We start from the raw sequence: 17,333 nt of genomic DNA on the forward strand, positions 1-17,333 counted from the left end.
GAGCCACACCTTCAGGTGAAGTTTTACCGGCTCCAGATAGAGAACTTGACTGTCCTCCTGCGAGAGAAGATTCCGTAGGCAAGGGAGAGTGAACGACGTACAGATCGCCATATTTGTCAGGTAAGGAAACCAAGTCTGTCTGGGCCATGTCAGTTCTATGAGTATTATTTTGGCCTTGTCGGTTTGTATTTTGTGTATTACTCTGGAGATCAGAGGTATTGGTGGGAATGCATATAGGAGAGGAGCGTTCCATTTGAAGCGTCCCCTAGGGATCGTGCTCATGAGCAAAACTTTGGGCATGTCTTGTTTGCTGGCGTCACAAACAGGTCTATATATGGGGATCCCCACCTGTGAAAAATATGATGTGTTATTTCGTCATTCAGTTCCCATTCGTGCTCTTGGAAGAACTGTCTGCTTAATATGTCCATCATTATGTTCAGCCAACCTGGGAGGTATGCTGCTGTAATAGTGATGTGTTTTATACACCAGTTCCATAGTTTTACAGCCTCTGTGCCTAAGGAGTGGGAACGTGCTCCACCCTGGCAGTTTATATAGAACGTACACGCAATGTTGTCCGTCAGGACCCTTATCGTTTTGTCTTGTATAAGAGGGAGGAAATGTAGGCATGCGTTGCAGACCGTGTGTAATTCAAGCAGATTTATCTGTAAATGTGTTTCCGAGGGGGACCACGTGCCCTGGATGGTATATTGGTTTAGGTGAACTCTCCATCTGATCAGTGAGGTATCTGTTGTGATTTGTATGGATGGCGGATCCTGCTGAAACGGGATACCTGAGCAAACATTTATTGGGTTTGTCGACCATCGTAGTGCATGTAGGACCTCGGGGGTCGGTGTGAGTCTTTTGTTTATGCTGTGCTTTTGTGGAATATATACTGAGCTAAGCCATCCTTCAAGGCAGCACATGTATAGACTGGCTTGTTTTACAACAAAAGTGGTGACCGCCCTATGTCCCAAAAATTGTAGGCAGGTGCATGCAGACACCCATGGGCTGCCTGAGACCACCAATATGAGGGAGGTCATTGCTATGAATCGGGGCATCAGTATTGATGTTTTGGCCTCCACTGAGTCCAGGTGTGCTCCTATGAAGTCTAATTGTTGTACAGGAGTTAAGGTAGATTTCTTTTCGTTGATTTGTAGCCCCAGGGACTGAAAGAGAGAGATGGTTTGTTGAGTACCGTATATACTCATTCGTAAGCCGAATATTTTTGGTAAAAAAGTGACGCATCAAAGAGCGGGGGTCGGCTTATAAACACCAAAATTTGATGATTTTAAACTTTATGGAATCATTGAATCGAATATCTAATACATTGTCGTTTTGTTTACCTGGAGGGGCTCCATGCCTGCAGACATGCCAAGTAAACAAAACATCTCGTATCAATATTCCCTGTCTGCGCAAATGAGCATCTACCACCGCTAGGGTTCTGGTAAAGACTCGTGGAGCCTTTGACAGTCCAAATGGCAGAACTCTGTATTGGAAGTGGTTTTGTCCCACTGTGAATTGTAGGAATCATCTGTGAGGGGGATGGATGGTAATGTGGAAATATGCATCTTGTAGGTCAAGGGCTGAGAACCAGTCCCCCTCTTCCAGCGCAGGAATGATCGAGTTCAGTGTGACCATTTTGAATCTGTGGGTACGGACAAATTTGTTGAGTTTTCTAAGATCTTGTATGGGTCTCCACCCCCATTTTTCTTTTGACTCAGGAAGTAATGGGAATAAAATCTCTTCCCTCTGTGTTGTGGTGGAACTTGTTCCGTGGCCCCTAATTGCAGATGATGTACTTCTTGTCTCAATAGATGCTTGTGAGAAGGGTCTCTGAAGAGGGAAGGGAGGTGAGTAGGTAGGATGGAGGTAAAGGGGACGGTATAACTCGTTCGAATGATCTATAAAACCCAATGGTCCATGGTGATAGAGGCCTACGTTTGGTAAAATAGTCAAAGCCGATGACGCTGGTGGTCGGGGAAAGTCAGTCAGACCCTTGACCAACATTTCAAAATTGCATCTTGTTTGGTGGCGCTTGGGACTTTGTGGCCTGAGATTGGTTAGGGCGATGTTTCTGTGGTCTGTGCCTTTGTTTCTGATTGTCATATGGTCTCTATTGGCACTGTGATGTGTTGTCCCGGTTACGGCTGTAAAGCCTGTTAGGGAGCGTGTAGATCCTGAGGGTCCTCAGTGTCGCTCTACAGTCCTTCATGGAATGGAGAACCTCATCCATCTTAGCGGAGAAGAGCTTTTCCCTAGCAAAGGGGAGGTCCTCTACCTTGTTCTGAAGTTCCCTTGGGATACCTGATGAGTGTAACCATGATCCCCTGCATGTAACTATGGCTGTCACCGTCGTTGGATGCCTGCAGTTTTGTTCTAGCAATAAGTTGGCCCTTGTTGATGATGGCTTGGAAGTGTTCTTTTTTTCCCTCTGGAATATCCTGGATGAAATCACTCAATTTGGTATAATTGTCATGGTCGTAGCTGGCAAGTAACTCTGTGTAACTGGTCGTGCAAAATGGAAGAGTCGATGAAGATTAAACCTCTTTGCGCCCCAAGAGGTTTAATCTTGTCCAGTGTTTGTCTAGGGGCATGGATTTGAATTGAGATTGTTTGCCCCACTGGTTAACTGCCTCCACTACTAAGGAGCTAGGTTGTATGCGTGCGAAGAGGAAATCCATGCCTCTATTTGACACGTGGTATTTCCTGTCCGTATGCTTATTGTTTGGGGGGGGATGGTGGCATGTGTTTGCCACACTGTTTCTGCAGGTTCCATCAAAGCGTTGTTTATGAGCAATGCTATCTTCATCATAGAAGAAATGTGTAAGATCTTGAGGAGCTGGTGTTGTGTCCCTGGTCCCACCTCGAGAGGAATGTTCTGACTCTGTGCCACCTGTCGGAATAGCTCCTGAAAGTGCTTGAAGTCATCTGTAGTAGTGGGGATGCGGAGGCATAACTGCCTCATCGGGGAAGAAGAGGAGTTGTGAGCTGGGGATGTCTCTTGTTCTGTGGTCTTCTTCCCTCTCCTCTGTTACCTTAGAAGGTTTGGGTACTGATGTCATTGCAGAGCGTATGGGTTTCCTCTGAGAAGTAGGTGGTCTGTGGAATTGAGACCTTTAGGTTCCCATGGGTCCCACTGCAGCAATTGAATGGGAAATGGCATGGGAGGGCACATCCATAGGTTACGAGCCATGGGAGCAGATCCCTGGTATTCTGTTCCCATGGTCTATAATGAGGTTCAGTGCCTGCTGGAGAGGAGTGTCCAGAAGAGAAAACTGCCTCCTGTGTATCATCCTCCTTGAAAAAAAGGTCGAGCAATAGGAGATTCAGGTGCCGTCAGTACCAGAGAGCAGGCAGTGCCATGCAGTGGAGATCCGGGTGCATAGGACACTTGCATGTTTGATGAGTGCATAAAGGGGGATCGGTGCCAACGTATGCAATGCTGTATCCTTTTGTGCCGCCTCTTTAGGTGGAAGCGAAACTTGTGCAGGCCTTTTGTGTGTAGCCTTCTTAGGTGCTGCAGATGCAGGTCTCGGCAGTTCCGCAGTCGGTGCCAATGAACTCAGCGCCAGAGGGGAAGCCATCACAGGTGGTTAAGGTTGTGGTACTGTGCCCTTTGCAGGGGTAGTTGGTGCCATGGAAGAGGATGCTGCTTTGTGCCTGTTACTCAACTCCTTTATCTTGTCAGCAGAGGTCCTGGAGCAGACGGTGCTGGAGGTGCTCAGTGCGTCAAAAGTGCTTACTCTGGAGGAGGTCGGCACTGCGGGCAGAGATCTCACCAGAGACCATTTCTTTTATAGCTGTTCTCGGCTCGGTGGAGACATGGCCCTTTTCCTCAATTTTATAGAGGTGTTGGCATTTAGTCTGTCCATGGAGGATATGCCCGGGGAGTCCCTTGTCGCAGTTTGTCTGGGATCTGATGTTGGAGTGAGAGATTTCTCCATTAGAATAAGTTTAAGGCAAAGATCCCTATCTCTCCTTGCTCTAGCTTTAAGATTGTTACAGTGAGCACACTTCTGCGGTATGTGTGACTCACCTAAGTATCGGACACAAAGTGAGTGACAATTGGAGACTGGCATCGCGTCCTTACATGAAGTGCATCTTTTAAAGCCTGGAGAGCCAGGCATATTTGAGACGTCCCTGGTAAAAACTAGGGGACGGGAAAATGAAAGTTTGTTTAGTTTAATGGCTATCTAACTAGATCAGGGGTAGGCAACCTATGGCACAGGTGCCAAAGGCGGCACGCAAGCTGATTTTTAGTGGCACTCTCACTGCCCGGGTCCTGGCCACTGGTCAGGGGGGCTCTGCATTTTAGTTTAGTTTTAAATGAAGCTTCTTAAACATTTTAAAAACCTAATTTACTTTATATACAACAGTTTAGTTATATATTATAGACTTATTAAAAAAGACCTTCTAAAAATGTTTAAATGTATTACTAGCACGCGAAACCTTAAATTAGACTGAATAAATGAAGATTCGGCACACCACTTCTGAAAGTTAAATCTAGTTCAGGGGTCAGCAACCTAAGTAAGTAACAGGTTGTTAATAAACAAGGGTAAAAACTAAGCTATCTAACTTAATCTAATCTTATTGGAAGGTTGATTATTTTTGGGTACTGCATTTGGGACACCTAGGTTCTGATTTAAAGAGGTGCTGAGTACCCTATGTTCATATTAATGTCACTCGAAGTTGTAGATGGTACTCAGAATCTCTAAAATCAGGCTCTCTTAACCTGGGCTAGATCTGGATTCCCCCCCCCCCCCAATCTACACTGCTACAAGTAAAGGTGTGATTGAAGCAGCAGCAGACACACCTACGCTTTAATTTAGTTAACACAGGTAACAATAGTGAAGGCGTAGTGGGGCATGGGTTTAGCACAGGCTAGCAACAAGAGTACATATCCAGTGTCCCCACACTGGACTTGTACCATGGTTGCCAGCCCGTACCACCCCATGTACAGTATTATTTTTACCTGTGCTAGCTAGATTAAAGCTAATGTAAGTATGCCTACCTGTGATAGAACTAAACCTTCACTTGCAGTGTAAACATTCCCTAACCCTTTTTAAAGTGTTTGATTTGATAGGTAAATTCCCTTCTGGTACACACATTTTCCAGACACTACCCTCCACTGCATTTTGAACTGGTGCTAGTGGTCACAGCTTTGGACACACAGGTCCAAAAAGAGTTAATAAAAATGGCTTCTTTATGTAATATACTATCTCAGACTATAAGATGTTCTAGTACCACACACGATGAAGAGTGCTAATATATGCTAATCTGTATAATTTTAGCAGCATTATTTTTATTGATTCATAGATTTTTAAGGCCAGAAGGAATCATTATGGCCTAATAGTCTGACCTCCCGAACAACATATGCCACAGAATTCAATCCAGCTATTCCAGCATCTAGCCCAATACACTTGTAGTTGAATTAGAACATAGTTTTTAGAAAGAGCCAATCTTGATTTAAAGACTTCACATCTTGATGAAGTATTTACCACATACTTTGGTAATCTGTGCCAATGTTAATTACCCTCACTGTTAAAAATGGGTGTCTTATTTCCAATTTTAATTTTGCTGAATTCAGCTACAAGCCATTTGATTATATCTTCATCTGCTAATCTAAAGAGGGCCCTCGTTAGATTTGGTCTCTCTATGTGGGAACCTACAGACTTATCAAGTCACATCTCAACCTTCTGTCTGATAAACTAAGTAGATTGAGCTCTTTTAGGGTATATCTACCCTGCAAGAAAACAACTCGCAGCAGAGAGTCTCAGAGCCTGAATCAACTGACTCAGGCTCATGCTACACAACTAAAAATAGCAGTGTAACCATTCCTGCTTGGGCTGGGGCCTGAGCTCTGAGACCCACTCCCCTCGCTAGGTTCCAGAGTCCTTCTCAGAGTCACTGCTTTACAGAATACAATTCCTAATCTTGAAAGTATAGTTTACATTGCATTTGGCCTTATTAAATGTGAGTTTGCTTGCAGCCATCTTACAAAGGTGCTTTATTTGTTTTAATAAAGACCAATAGGTGTCTTACGACTTTTTCAAATTCTGTACGCACACAAATCTTTAGCTACTATTCCATTTGGGTATCACATTTTCTATTAGCTCTCTTTCCTAATCTTTACTACAAGATAGTTGAGATCAATCAAAACACTTGTGCTAGAGCTCCCTGAATAGCAATTGGCAGGGCATCATCTGTGAGGGTTCCTCAAATTCGGAACTTACTCCTGCACTTGATCCACCAGAGCCTGGATTTATTAACTATCCCAGCATGCTGAAAAGCCCATCTTTTTCCCCTTCTCTGTTCAGGGCAGTGTAGTTTGAAGTGGATATATTTTTGGACAGCCCTTTGTCTAGAATTACACCGTAATTTTCAGTCTATGACCTAGGTGCCGAGCATGCTGGATGGGCACTTATAGATGCATTTTAAAAATCTGAATAAATAAATATAAAAAACCAGAATCCTGGTTTCCTAGTAAGTTTCTCGTTTCCTATTTCTTCTTTCACTGCAATAAATAATCTTGCTTCTGACACAGTAACATTTCCATGGCAAACAACTGTGATACCACAGACAAAAGTAAAGAGATTTGCTTGAAAAGAAGATCCTTGGAGATTTTGCTAACTACATGTTCCTAGTGTTCCAACCAACATGGGATCAGTTCTATCATCTGTACTCAAACAGTGGGGTCTTACTCTGTGAGTAGTAGGATGGATTTGACATACATACAAGGCACACGATGCCAGGAAGACCCAAAGACATTTTGCACAAGGGGCAAAGTTTGGGCTGACAAAAGAGTTTGTGTGGACCTAGGTGCAGTTTAGTTTGAACCCAGCCTTTATTTAGTGAGAACTTCAAATGGACTCCTGTAGACCTGCCACTCAACTCTGAAAGACGTACTACTTGCCTGGCTGCATATCAGACACCCTCCATTAGCAATGACATAACAGGCTGATAGATCTTTAAGACAGGCTATGTTGTTGCCTTTTCTGTCTGTTCAACTTTTGCCACTAGATGGTGCAAGATAACAGTATGGGTACTTATGTACGAAGTCTCAGTGGAAAGCATCTCAAAAAGGGCACACTTATAGAAACAGCTTTAATTTTCATTTTGAATATGTCAAAGTTAAAAAACTTCCAAAAATCTTCCTAAGTATGTGAAGAGGTTCTTTACCAAAACAATACATTTAAACTTCAAAAGAAATTGGTCTGAAGAAAATCATTACTCTGTGGACAATCGGCATAACATACAATGTGGGTTCAGTAGGTTAAAATAACTTTATTTCATGTATTGAAACTGTGTGTATCTTTAAAACAATGACAAAAAAATTCAGGTGGAATAAAAAAAACAAACCCATCAGTTTAAAACTATCAACTGATAATTGATCTCAGACATTTATCTCGATAAAAGTTCGATACCCCCTATGTAATGTGTTCTTTTAGGGAGAAAACATTCAGGAAAAAAAACCAGCTTGCTTAATTCACATTAATATTCCTATAAGTAAAGCAAAAACAAAATTCAAAACTTTCACTTGTTTTATGAAGCTAGACGCTTTAAAGGTGTGAATAATTATTTTAGGCTTGCCCCCACAAATGATTTTAAGTCCATCGGTGTAGATCTCTGAATTATTTCCTCATGTCTGGAGCTGGCAATAGAATTGCTCAGGTGAGCATAATTCAGTTCAATAACAATATAGTATGCCTACTGCAAAGAGATTTCCAGACATGTTAAGGAATGGCACTGAAATAATTGAGAGATTTTACTTTAAAATACAATTATGAAGGCTCAGTGAAAATCATAAAAATAGTCCAACGGCAGGACTAAAAACAGGATGCTATGGTTGAACTTTCTTCATGTTGTTCTATATCCTAGATCAGGCCTTTGGGATGTCAACTACATTTTCAATTAAAAGTGAGATACCATCCTGCCTGAATCAACCCCTTCCCTCCGTGTTTCTTAAAGGGCTCAAATGACAATGTCTGGCTTTTTATGTGCTTTTCACATAAGTAGAGAAGCTTCTGAACACTTACCTGCTGGGAGGCCAGAGGTCAAACAATGAATTTTATTTATTTGGACGAGACTTTGTTCCTTGTTTGATAGGTTTCTTTCTGAGATCCTGTATTTCATATTGGCCTGGGTACTATAAGTTAGCAAGTCTTTCTTCCAAGTGTCAGAAAGAAAAAAAGCTCGCTGACTTCTGGTGCATAAATCCAAGAGCAAGACTCTCCGAGTTCGCTGAGGACAATTTGTGGTGCAACAAGGCCTTAAAGCAACTGGAGGCAGCTGGTGAAGAAGTCCCCCTGCATAGAGGAACTTTCTGCTGGTGTAAATCTGGCCCCTCCACCAGAGAAGGTGGAAGAAAGGGTGTTTTGGGGCATTCTGGGGGCAGAGAGGGGATATACATATTTTAAGAAAAGATAATGTTCCCTCTACACATTGTTATTGTGAAGGGAGGAAGTGGTCATCTTAAGTTAGCATTGTTGGATTTGCAGGGGGTCAGATAACCGGGGGTGGATCTTTCGGTTCCCCTTCTACCTCAGTTCCAATCTTACCAGAGAGCTGTGAAAGAGCACTCTCTTAGGGTATGTCTATCCTGCAGCTGGGAGCGTGCTTCTCAGTGGTGGGTAGCTCTGGTCAAGCTAGCATGCTAAAATACCTGGGCTGAAGGGAACATGGTCTGAGTTCAGTCTAGAGGGTCACAGCCAAACGCACCAGTCCGTACTAGTGTGACGCTATAGAGTCAGGCTGAAGTCAAAGTTGATGAGCTGCATCAGTTCATTGTCAAGTGAGTCAACCAGAGTCAGGGAGAGGTGTCAGGACTGGAGCAGGGAACCATGAAACAGAAGTGAGGCTATGTATCAGGAGCAGGGCTGGGGCCAGAAATCAGGAGCGCAGCAAGGTCTGTGTGCAGCAGCAAGCCAGGGATCCACCTAGTTGCACAGACAGACTAAAGGTGTTTCCCCTAGGCCTTGAACAGTGTGCCTGGGCCAATCAAGGAACAGAGTAGGCTCTGCCAGTCAGGACCTCCATGGACAGGACATCCAGTGGCGCTTGATCCCATAAGGCTCACAGACTTACACAAACAGTGCTCTGTCACAGCCATTGCGTGGTGGTGTGGATGCAGCACTCAGTGACCAGCAAATCCAGGTTCTAGCCCCACGGAGCCTCACACCCCGGCCCGCCCTCAAATGTTGCCTGATCAGGCTTATCAGGGTGGGTCCTGTGAAAGGCCTCCACCAGTTACGGGGCATGTATGTGACTGGCAAACACTCTTCAGGGCTGTATTCCTCCCAGCCCACCAAGTACCACAACTTGCCTTGTCTGAGTTTGGAGCTCAGAATGGCATTGACAACATACTTCTCATGACCCAGGACCTTAAGAAGCAGAGGTGGTGGCTATACATGACCAGATAAGAGATTCTCTGTATGCAGTTTCAGGAGCGAGATGTGAAAAACAGGGTGTATTTTAAGGGACGTAGGTAGCTGAAGTTTAAAGGTTACATGGTTAATCCACTGGCAGATCTGATGTGGTCCATGATATTGGTGATCCACCTTGTGAGACAGCCTGTCCATATGGAGGTGGTTGGAGGATAGAACACCTTTTGTCCAGTTGTGAAGGCTGGGCTTTTCTATTTCTGACAGTCCACATCCTGCATATAGACTTCATTGGTGTTGTTAAGATGACCCTTCAGCTGCTTCTGAATGTGGTGAAGTCACTGTACCATATCAGTAACTGCAGGGTTTTGGGAGGCTGTCAGCAGTGCAGGGTGGAACCAGGTATGAAACTTCTAGTTGGCAAAAATGGAATGCTGGCAGAGTCATCTGCTCTTCATGCTCCGTCCCTGGACCTAACCCCCGTACTGGGCTAAGAAGGTAATCAGCTTGCTGACAGGAGAAGTCTTGGACTGGTTCTCTCCCCTGCTGGAGCCAGATGATGTGATGTTGACAGTGTTGGGGATCCTTCCTTCCACCATCTTCAGAGATCTCCATCCTACGCACATGGACAAAGCCATCCGTGGAAACTCTGACAGGGTCAGGGGTTGACTGTGATCCCGTGTAGCGCATTTCCATTGGCTCGTGGCAGACATGGAATCGAGTGAGGCAGTCCTACTATATCAGTTCTGAATTGAGCTGAGTAAGGAAGCCAAGGACAAATAGCCTGCATGGAGCCACCCATGGGCTGGGAACTGTACTGCCATATGTATCTGGATTGATAACCAGCTGCATGAGTGTCGAAGGAGAAAGGAGGGGCTGCACTGCCCCACACTGCCAGCCCAAAACCAGACTCCTGAACCTATGCAGGTGAACCCAGAGGCAGCTGACCATCGATAAGAAGTGATGCCGATACACTAATTTGTGCCTTTTCTGCGGAGACAGAAGCTTTCATAGCAACTTCTGAGACCTCAAAATTCTTCCTCAGAGATTCTTCTGTCACAGCTCAGAGCACCTGATTTCCCCTTGATGGTCCAGCAGGCTCCTCAGCTATCACCTCTCTTGGATAAATACCTGTCTCTCTCTCCCTTGGGACTGGGATATTTCCAGGTTGAAGAGTTCCATTCCTACACCGTATTATTCCCCAAAAGTTGAGTGCCTAAGCAGGCTTGCTTTGCTTCTCTCCTCAGTGACAGTAGACAGTGTAATTCCCAACACATACAAGTTACCACACAGTTCTTTCTAACCGAGCACTTTTGTTCTTAAGGTAAAAGCATTACAAAGAAAACATTCGAACAACAAAAGAACCTACACACATTAACAAAGCTTCCAGAGATCACCTCCAACAAGGGCTCTGGTTGGTGATTAGTCCTTCAAACCCCACACACGGTTATTCCTGTGATCACCAGTTCGTAACAGTTTTTGCTCAAAACTAGCAACCAAATCTTGTAGGGTCTCAGTGGGCCAAGGACCCTCCAACTCTTCCCAAAGAATCATAAAATATCAAGGTTGGAAGGGACCTCAGGAGGTCATCTAGTCCAACCCCCTGCTCAAAGCAGGACCAATCCCCAGACAGATTTTTACCCCAGTTCCCTAAATGGACCCCTCAAGGATTGAACTCTCAACCCTGGGTTTAGCAGGCCAATGCTCAAACCACTGAGCTATCCCTCCCCTCCTTGGACCAGAGGTGCTGTTTGTCTGCTGAATCAGAAAATAAGCCCTGAGTAAGTTTTAACTCAGGCTATTTAATCAAACATTCTCCCTTTGTCTGTTTGTCCCTGAAGAATCCAGTTGGAACAAGCAGATGCAAGCCTCCCTCCAGATGCTGCCAGCTCTCTGGAGGTGCTGCCTAACCACCCCACACTGGGCTTAGTTCCTGGAAGGCTGTGGTCTCCCCTCCTGTGGAAATACATACACTCCATCCACAGTACATAAATATTTGCATTTCTAATACAATGAACATCTACAAAACTTAATTCAATAAGGCTTGTCCAAGGTATTGTCATATCTATCACACCTTCTACACTGTGTGTGGTCTAAAAGGGGGGAAAGTCTCCTTTAGCTGGAAGACAAACTCTTAGCAAAACAAATGACGGAGTTCACTTTCCGCATTGGACAAAGAGGACTCTGAGGAAGAGGAAAGCGTTTTCCTATTTTTAATTTTTTTTTAAAGACTGTTTGAACTTAGTCTCATCCTTGCGTTCTGAGCATTTTACAAGAGTTTTTAGTTTCTTACCTGCCAAACCAGGAGTTAAAGTACAGAAAGAATTAGAGTCATTTGGGAAGAGCCTTTTCCTGTGAGACTTTTTTTTACTGGCTGCCATTTTGTGCACTTGAGCCCCCAGTGAAAAACCAGGCCAGTGTCACTGCAGGAGCTAGCTCTTTTTATCAGGAGCTACTGCTATTTCAAATGGCCTGGTACAGTGTTCCTTCCCCTAACTAGGAATCCTAATAAGAGCAACTTCAAGTTGACTGAAAGTCCACGATAACAGAGCGTTTAGCACCTTGTTGGACTGGACCTAATGTGTTGGTAACAGAATTCCAACCACTCTTGCTGATAGAATCCTTACTGAAAGTGACTTTCACTGTAGATAATGTCTGTGCCACAGCTGCTGGGTGGGCACTATTATGAAGACAGCTATTTACAATGGTAGATTTATGGTGCATTTATTAGGCACTAATTCATTAGGAACTAAAGTGGTTGTTTAGCTGAAAACTAGAGATAATGTACACTCGACATATAGTATAAATTAAATACTCAGCCTTTTCCAGACAAAGTGAATTAGCCTTACCTTAATACAGTTAATTAGTACTCAATGCTTAACAAGCTCTGGTGATCAAACACAGGACAGAATATATTTGTCTATATGAGGTTTATTAACATACTAAAGTAAAACTAGAAAAAATACCTCAATACTCAAATGCAGAAGATAATTAAAAAAATCAATTAGTCCTGCAGCAATTACACTAAAATCCAGAGGGTCTCATTCTTCAAGGCTAAAATGTTCTTTATCCAAGTATAAACAAGAACACTCAATTTTAAACAACCTGACAGGATTTCAGTCAGTTAATCAGAAGTGCATTTTATGTTCAACCTTTCTTTTAAAGATATGCCTACAATTAACAATCAAAACCCTTGTTACTATTAACCACACCCCTTTGGTAGAGAATGTGAACAAAAAAATTAAATTCAAACTGCTTGACAAGAATACACTTGGTACAATTTATCTGTATTAATAGTTGGAGCTGGCAGCATCTCCATCAAGAAGAATCTTCCTCAATGCTCTTTCTGGCAGCTTTTTGTTTTTAATCTCTCCAGCTGCTTGTTGCTCTACGTTCTCCACTGGATGTTTGGCTGACTTTCTGAGCACAGATGGACCAGATATGTTATAATAGATCAGAGACTGGAATCCTTCCATGAAATAATAACTTTCTGAATTGGGGGTTGAACTGTTTTTTGTTTGTATTATTAAACCCTTAGTTTAAATGCTCTGAAAGGAGTAATTCATGCTATTGGACTAATACTTAAAACAAAACAAATAGCAGCTTATTATTACAAACACTCATGTTTATAAGTTGAGGCAACCACTTTGTATATCTGGTGACCTTAGCAACCAAGTATCAATAAGTGATAAAACTAAGTCCACTGACTGGACAGGTCTAAGGCAACTGCAAAACACTTGACAAGAACATTTGTAGATGGATAAAATTGAGAAAATGATTTCCCATACAACAGTACATTAGATCACTGCTTTCAATTTTGGATGTTGTTATACAGACACGCATAACTCACAAATCTCAACATATTGATGTGTAATCCAGAAATAAATAGGTTACATTTTATACGAACTATTATTCATGTTACACAATTAGCCACCTTTCAATGTGATTTATAATCCCCAAATTTGAAGATATTACTTTAAGAATGTAACAGGGTGTCAGGTTCTAAGATCTTGCAAAATGAAGAGAAATGGATGCTGGAACAGTAGAAACAAGAGCAACAAGATGAAGCCGTACGCCAAAAGTACCAGAACCCAGACTTGCTGCAAGAGCATTGGAACCAGGAGTTACAAATTCCAGGAGTGGCTGCTGCAGAGGCTCATTAACCGTTTCATTAGCCAGGCTGCCACTAAACTCAGGCTTTCCCTGTCTGAGTTGAGAAATGAAGAGGACCCAGAGGGTCTACCCGGTCACTATTTAGTGAAAAACTATGAGGCTTACTACATCTAAGTGTGACAGAGTCCCAAGTTATCTGTTTGGCCTCCTTTCTTATAGAAGAGGTACACGCTAACATCAGGCCCTGAAAGAGGATGCTGCTATAGATTACAAGACAGTGAAGACTGCTATTTTGGACCGATTATAAGTAATGCAGGAGATGTAGAAATACCATCTATCTTATATGGCACTTGGGTAGATCTCAAAGCACTTTACAAAGGAGAGCAATCACTCCTTTGCTTAAGCTTGAGACCCTGAGAGCAGGAGAACTAAAGGATATCCTGATATTGGAGTGTTAATTGAAAAATCTGCATGAGAAGTCTGCAGACAGACTGCTCTTCTGATTCTGCTGCTGTTCATAGCTTTGCTGGTCAGAACCTTGTGGGCAGCAGTGAAATTGACAAAAATCAGGTCAGTTTCCAACACTTACTACTTGGGGAAGATCAGAACAGCAGAAGATGCAGCATTGGAGATACTCAGTGAGGAAAAATATACACAACATATTAGGAAGTATTCCTACTATTATAAAATACTTTGTTCAAGAAATTGACTAGGATATTTGGGGCAATTTACTACTAGAACTATCAGACTTTTTATCAACAAATAAGCAATGCTGACACAAATGAGAGTCTTTTTTGTGTTTTGTATAAGTACAGGATCAGTTATTATTCACTCCAAATATTGAAATAGTCAGAATCACTGTGCCTCTTTACTTAAAGTTGCACAAACAGCACTTGTTACACATGTGCCTTATCACTTTTACATCCAAATATGAACGTAGTAGGGAAATTAATGATTAACTTGTCAAGCTGGGAAGGGAAAAAAATGCCACACTTACCTGTGCCTCCCCAAGGTCATTATTCACCACAGTAAAGTTTAGCCCAAGTTCTTCTACATCCCCTTCGTAGCTCTTGAGAAAAAGCAAATTTTTGTACATTTCTGGATCTAATGAAGCAAGATGATGAATGTCCACATCAGCACTTGTCCCCAGCAACTTTGAGAGGAAAAAACTAGCAAATGGCAGCTCTACCAGCATATTTTCATACAGTGCCTAAGAATAAAAACAATTAAGAAAACTACATTAGCTTTCATTATGGGTACTACAAAGACATTTTTAATATCTATCATCTGTTTCTTACATTTCTGTAACTTTCCCTTAGTTTAATGTCTGACTAGAACCTCTTGGTGTAAAAATATCCATGTACTGTATCTATTTACATATGCTACTGTAGTCTGAAATTTTAACCATCCTGCTTTTGAAATATCATGCTTTAAAACTTTACAAATAAGTTATCTGCCCATTGCAAAAGCCATGGCATTTTCATATTCTAATATATATCGACACTATGAATATAACCGTTGCTGGGAACCTGTTAGACACCATCATTCATTTACAAGAAAAACAAGGGTTATCAGTGCCAATACCACCTCCTCCAGAATGTCTTCATATCAGATGAAAGATCTCTCTTCTATGCCATTAGTCAACCCATACAGCTACTGTGAAGCAGATTCCAGAGTTTCCATTCTTACCCTCTAATTTGCCAGCTGTTTCAAAGGTAAAACGTGAGTGTGATTCTACTCTGAAAAATAACTATGTAAAAATTGCCTCTTCTTACTAATAAATAGCAGATCTTCATTCTTTCTGTACTCAGAGTCAATGTTGCATACTTTGGTGAACAAAAAACATTACTACTTTTTGCTCCTGTTAAACTGGAAGAAATAACAGCTGAGAAATGGCTGGATTCTATTCCTTATTGTGCATCATCAACATGATTTGCTAATTTCCAATTACAATGCCTATCAGCTATACCTGTGCAATATACCAAACTAAAGTCATTGGTGGGGCACAGAGGCAATCAAAGGCATAAGTTAGCCTGGCTAAACATTTATTATTGTTGACATGAGAGTATGAAAGAATCCACCTTGATTTTCAGTTCCCATCATCATTGATGGATTTTTATTTTTATAAACTGTAAACTGAAAGTATTTGATCTAGAAATTGTGACGCTACATAGGAGCCCACTAATCCATTTGTTTACTGAGTCGAACTTTGAAATGTGATTATGCTCTATGTAAACTCCATGCATAGTCCAACCTGTGGGTCAGAGAAAATATCCAATGATGGCCATCCTCAAAAAGAGGGAGAAGGGGAAATGTGTGGAGGAAGAGAGAGAAGATTAAAATTTTGTAGAGGTGTGGAGGGGCGGGGGAGGTGGAGAGAAGGAAAAGCATCCAGATGTTATACACTTTTAACATAAAAATAGTTAAAAATGTGCATCTTACATTCAGACCTTCTCCTACTGTTCATTAGCCATATTAGCATTTTTCTCTAGACCACAGTTCAACAATCATGACCTCAGTATTTCCCACTACACCAATGGAGAGAGAACGGGGAAAAGGGCATCAGGAGGCTATTACTGACCGTTTCCCTTTATGCTGTTTGAAAGTTTAGCTATTTATGTGTTACTCAATTCCTCTGAGATTGCTGTAGTATTTAGAAAAGGAAATAATATGTAAGCAAGGAAAACAATGAAGAGCACTAATCACCCAGTGATAGCCTAACAAAGGTGTTAAAGAAAAAACTCACAATTGCTTAAACTTTTGAAGGAACATTTTTTGGTTGTCTTGTTAGACTAACCATTAAGAATGCATGAATAATGAGTTCAAAACCAAAGGATGTATTATACATATAACTATATGATTTATTCAAGGGGTGGAAGTTGAACCCCGCATTTGTGTAGCTGACTTTAAAAGTAAACTAAAAGTGTAAATCATTAATTTGCAATGTATAAGGTCACTGTTTGCCATTCCTGCATTAGTAACAATAAAACCATTGTAATTCCTTAAATATATCAAAGCTACCTGAATTTAAAATGGAATCCCATCTATGACTCATAAAATGTAAATGCAGAGGTATAATTTTTTTTTTAAACAAGGCAGGTTTAAACTTTTAAAGCATTTAATATACAAGGACTAATAAATGATAGCACTAAAAACCATGATCACATCAGCTAAATGGATTATAAATTAAATTTCCATAATGTATGCAACTGAAATACAAATGTAGGCATAAATCAAGGTATTTTCTAAACACAGGTTAATTACACAAATTCAAAAACTGTCTATTTTTTATGCAAAATAATCCACTTAGCATTTTTCATATTGGTCTTAATTCTTGGCCACTTGCAACACTTGCTCCTAGAAGCCTATCAATAACTCTATGTCAAGAAAAAATAGCAATAGGTATATTGAAGAAACTTGTATGTTATTTTTCAAGTGTCTGTCTTTTATGAGTGTTTATTGCTAGAAATTGTGCCAAAATGATCTGAAATAAAAAGGATTAATTATAGTAGAAGCCTTTTAATATAAGTGAGTGCACTAGCGATGCAATTAATGCAAATCGTGATGCTATCAGGAGAATAAATGTGAACAACATCACAGGCCATTTCTGTTTGCTGCCAAATAACTTTAGTAATTTACTACATTAAGAATCAATAAAAAAATAATGCTTTTCAAATGCATCACTATCAATCTTCAGGTAGTTCCAAACTGAACATTTATAACAATCTAAAAACTATATAAAACATTTTTAAGCCACCTTGATTGTGCAGGTAGGTGATAACTTTAATTGCAGCTTATGTTAGCCAAGTGATTCTAAATATAAAAAGTAAAGTTCATTTG

The 17,333-nt window shown here is 41.5% G+C and overlaps 1 protein-coding gene across 1 annotated transcript in view; it reads right to left on the minus strand.

Moving 5' to 3' along the window:
- UBE3C (ubiquitin protein ligase E3C) overlaps positions 1-17,333 on the minus strand; it is a 177,909-nt gene that overhangs the window by 19,332 nt on the left and 141,244 nt on the right. The window contains exon 19 of the mRNA XM_045006074.1: positions 14,491-14,703. Coding sequence (XP_044862009.1) covers positions 14,491-14,703 — 213 coding nt within the window. The remainder of the gene's footprint in view (positions 1-14,490; positions 14,704-17,333) is intronic.

The sequence above is a fragment of the Mauremys mutica genome, chromosome 2 (genome assembly GCF_020497125.1).
Source record: "Mauremys mutica isolate MM-2020 ecotype Southern chromosome 2, ASM2049712v1, whole genome shotgun sequence".
Classification (NCBI taxonomy): Eukaryota; Metazoa; Chordata; order Testudines; family Geoemydidae; genus Mauremys; species Mauremys mutica.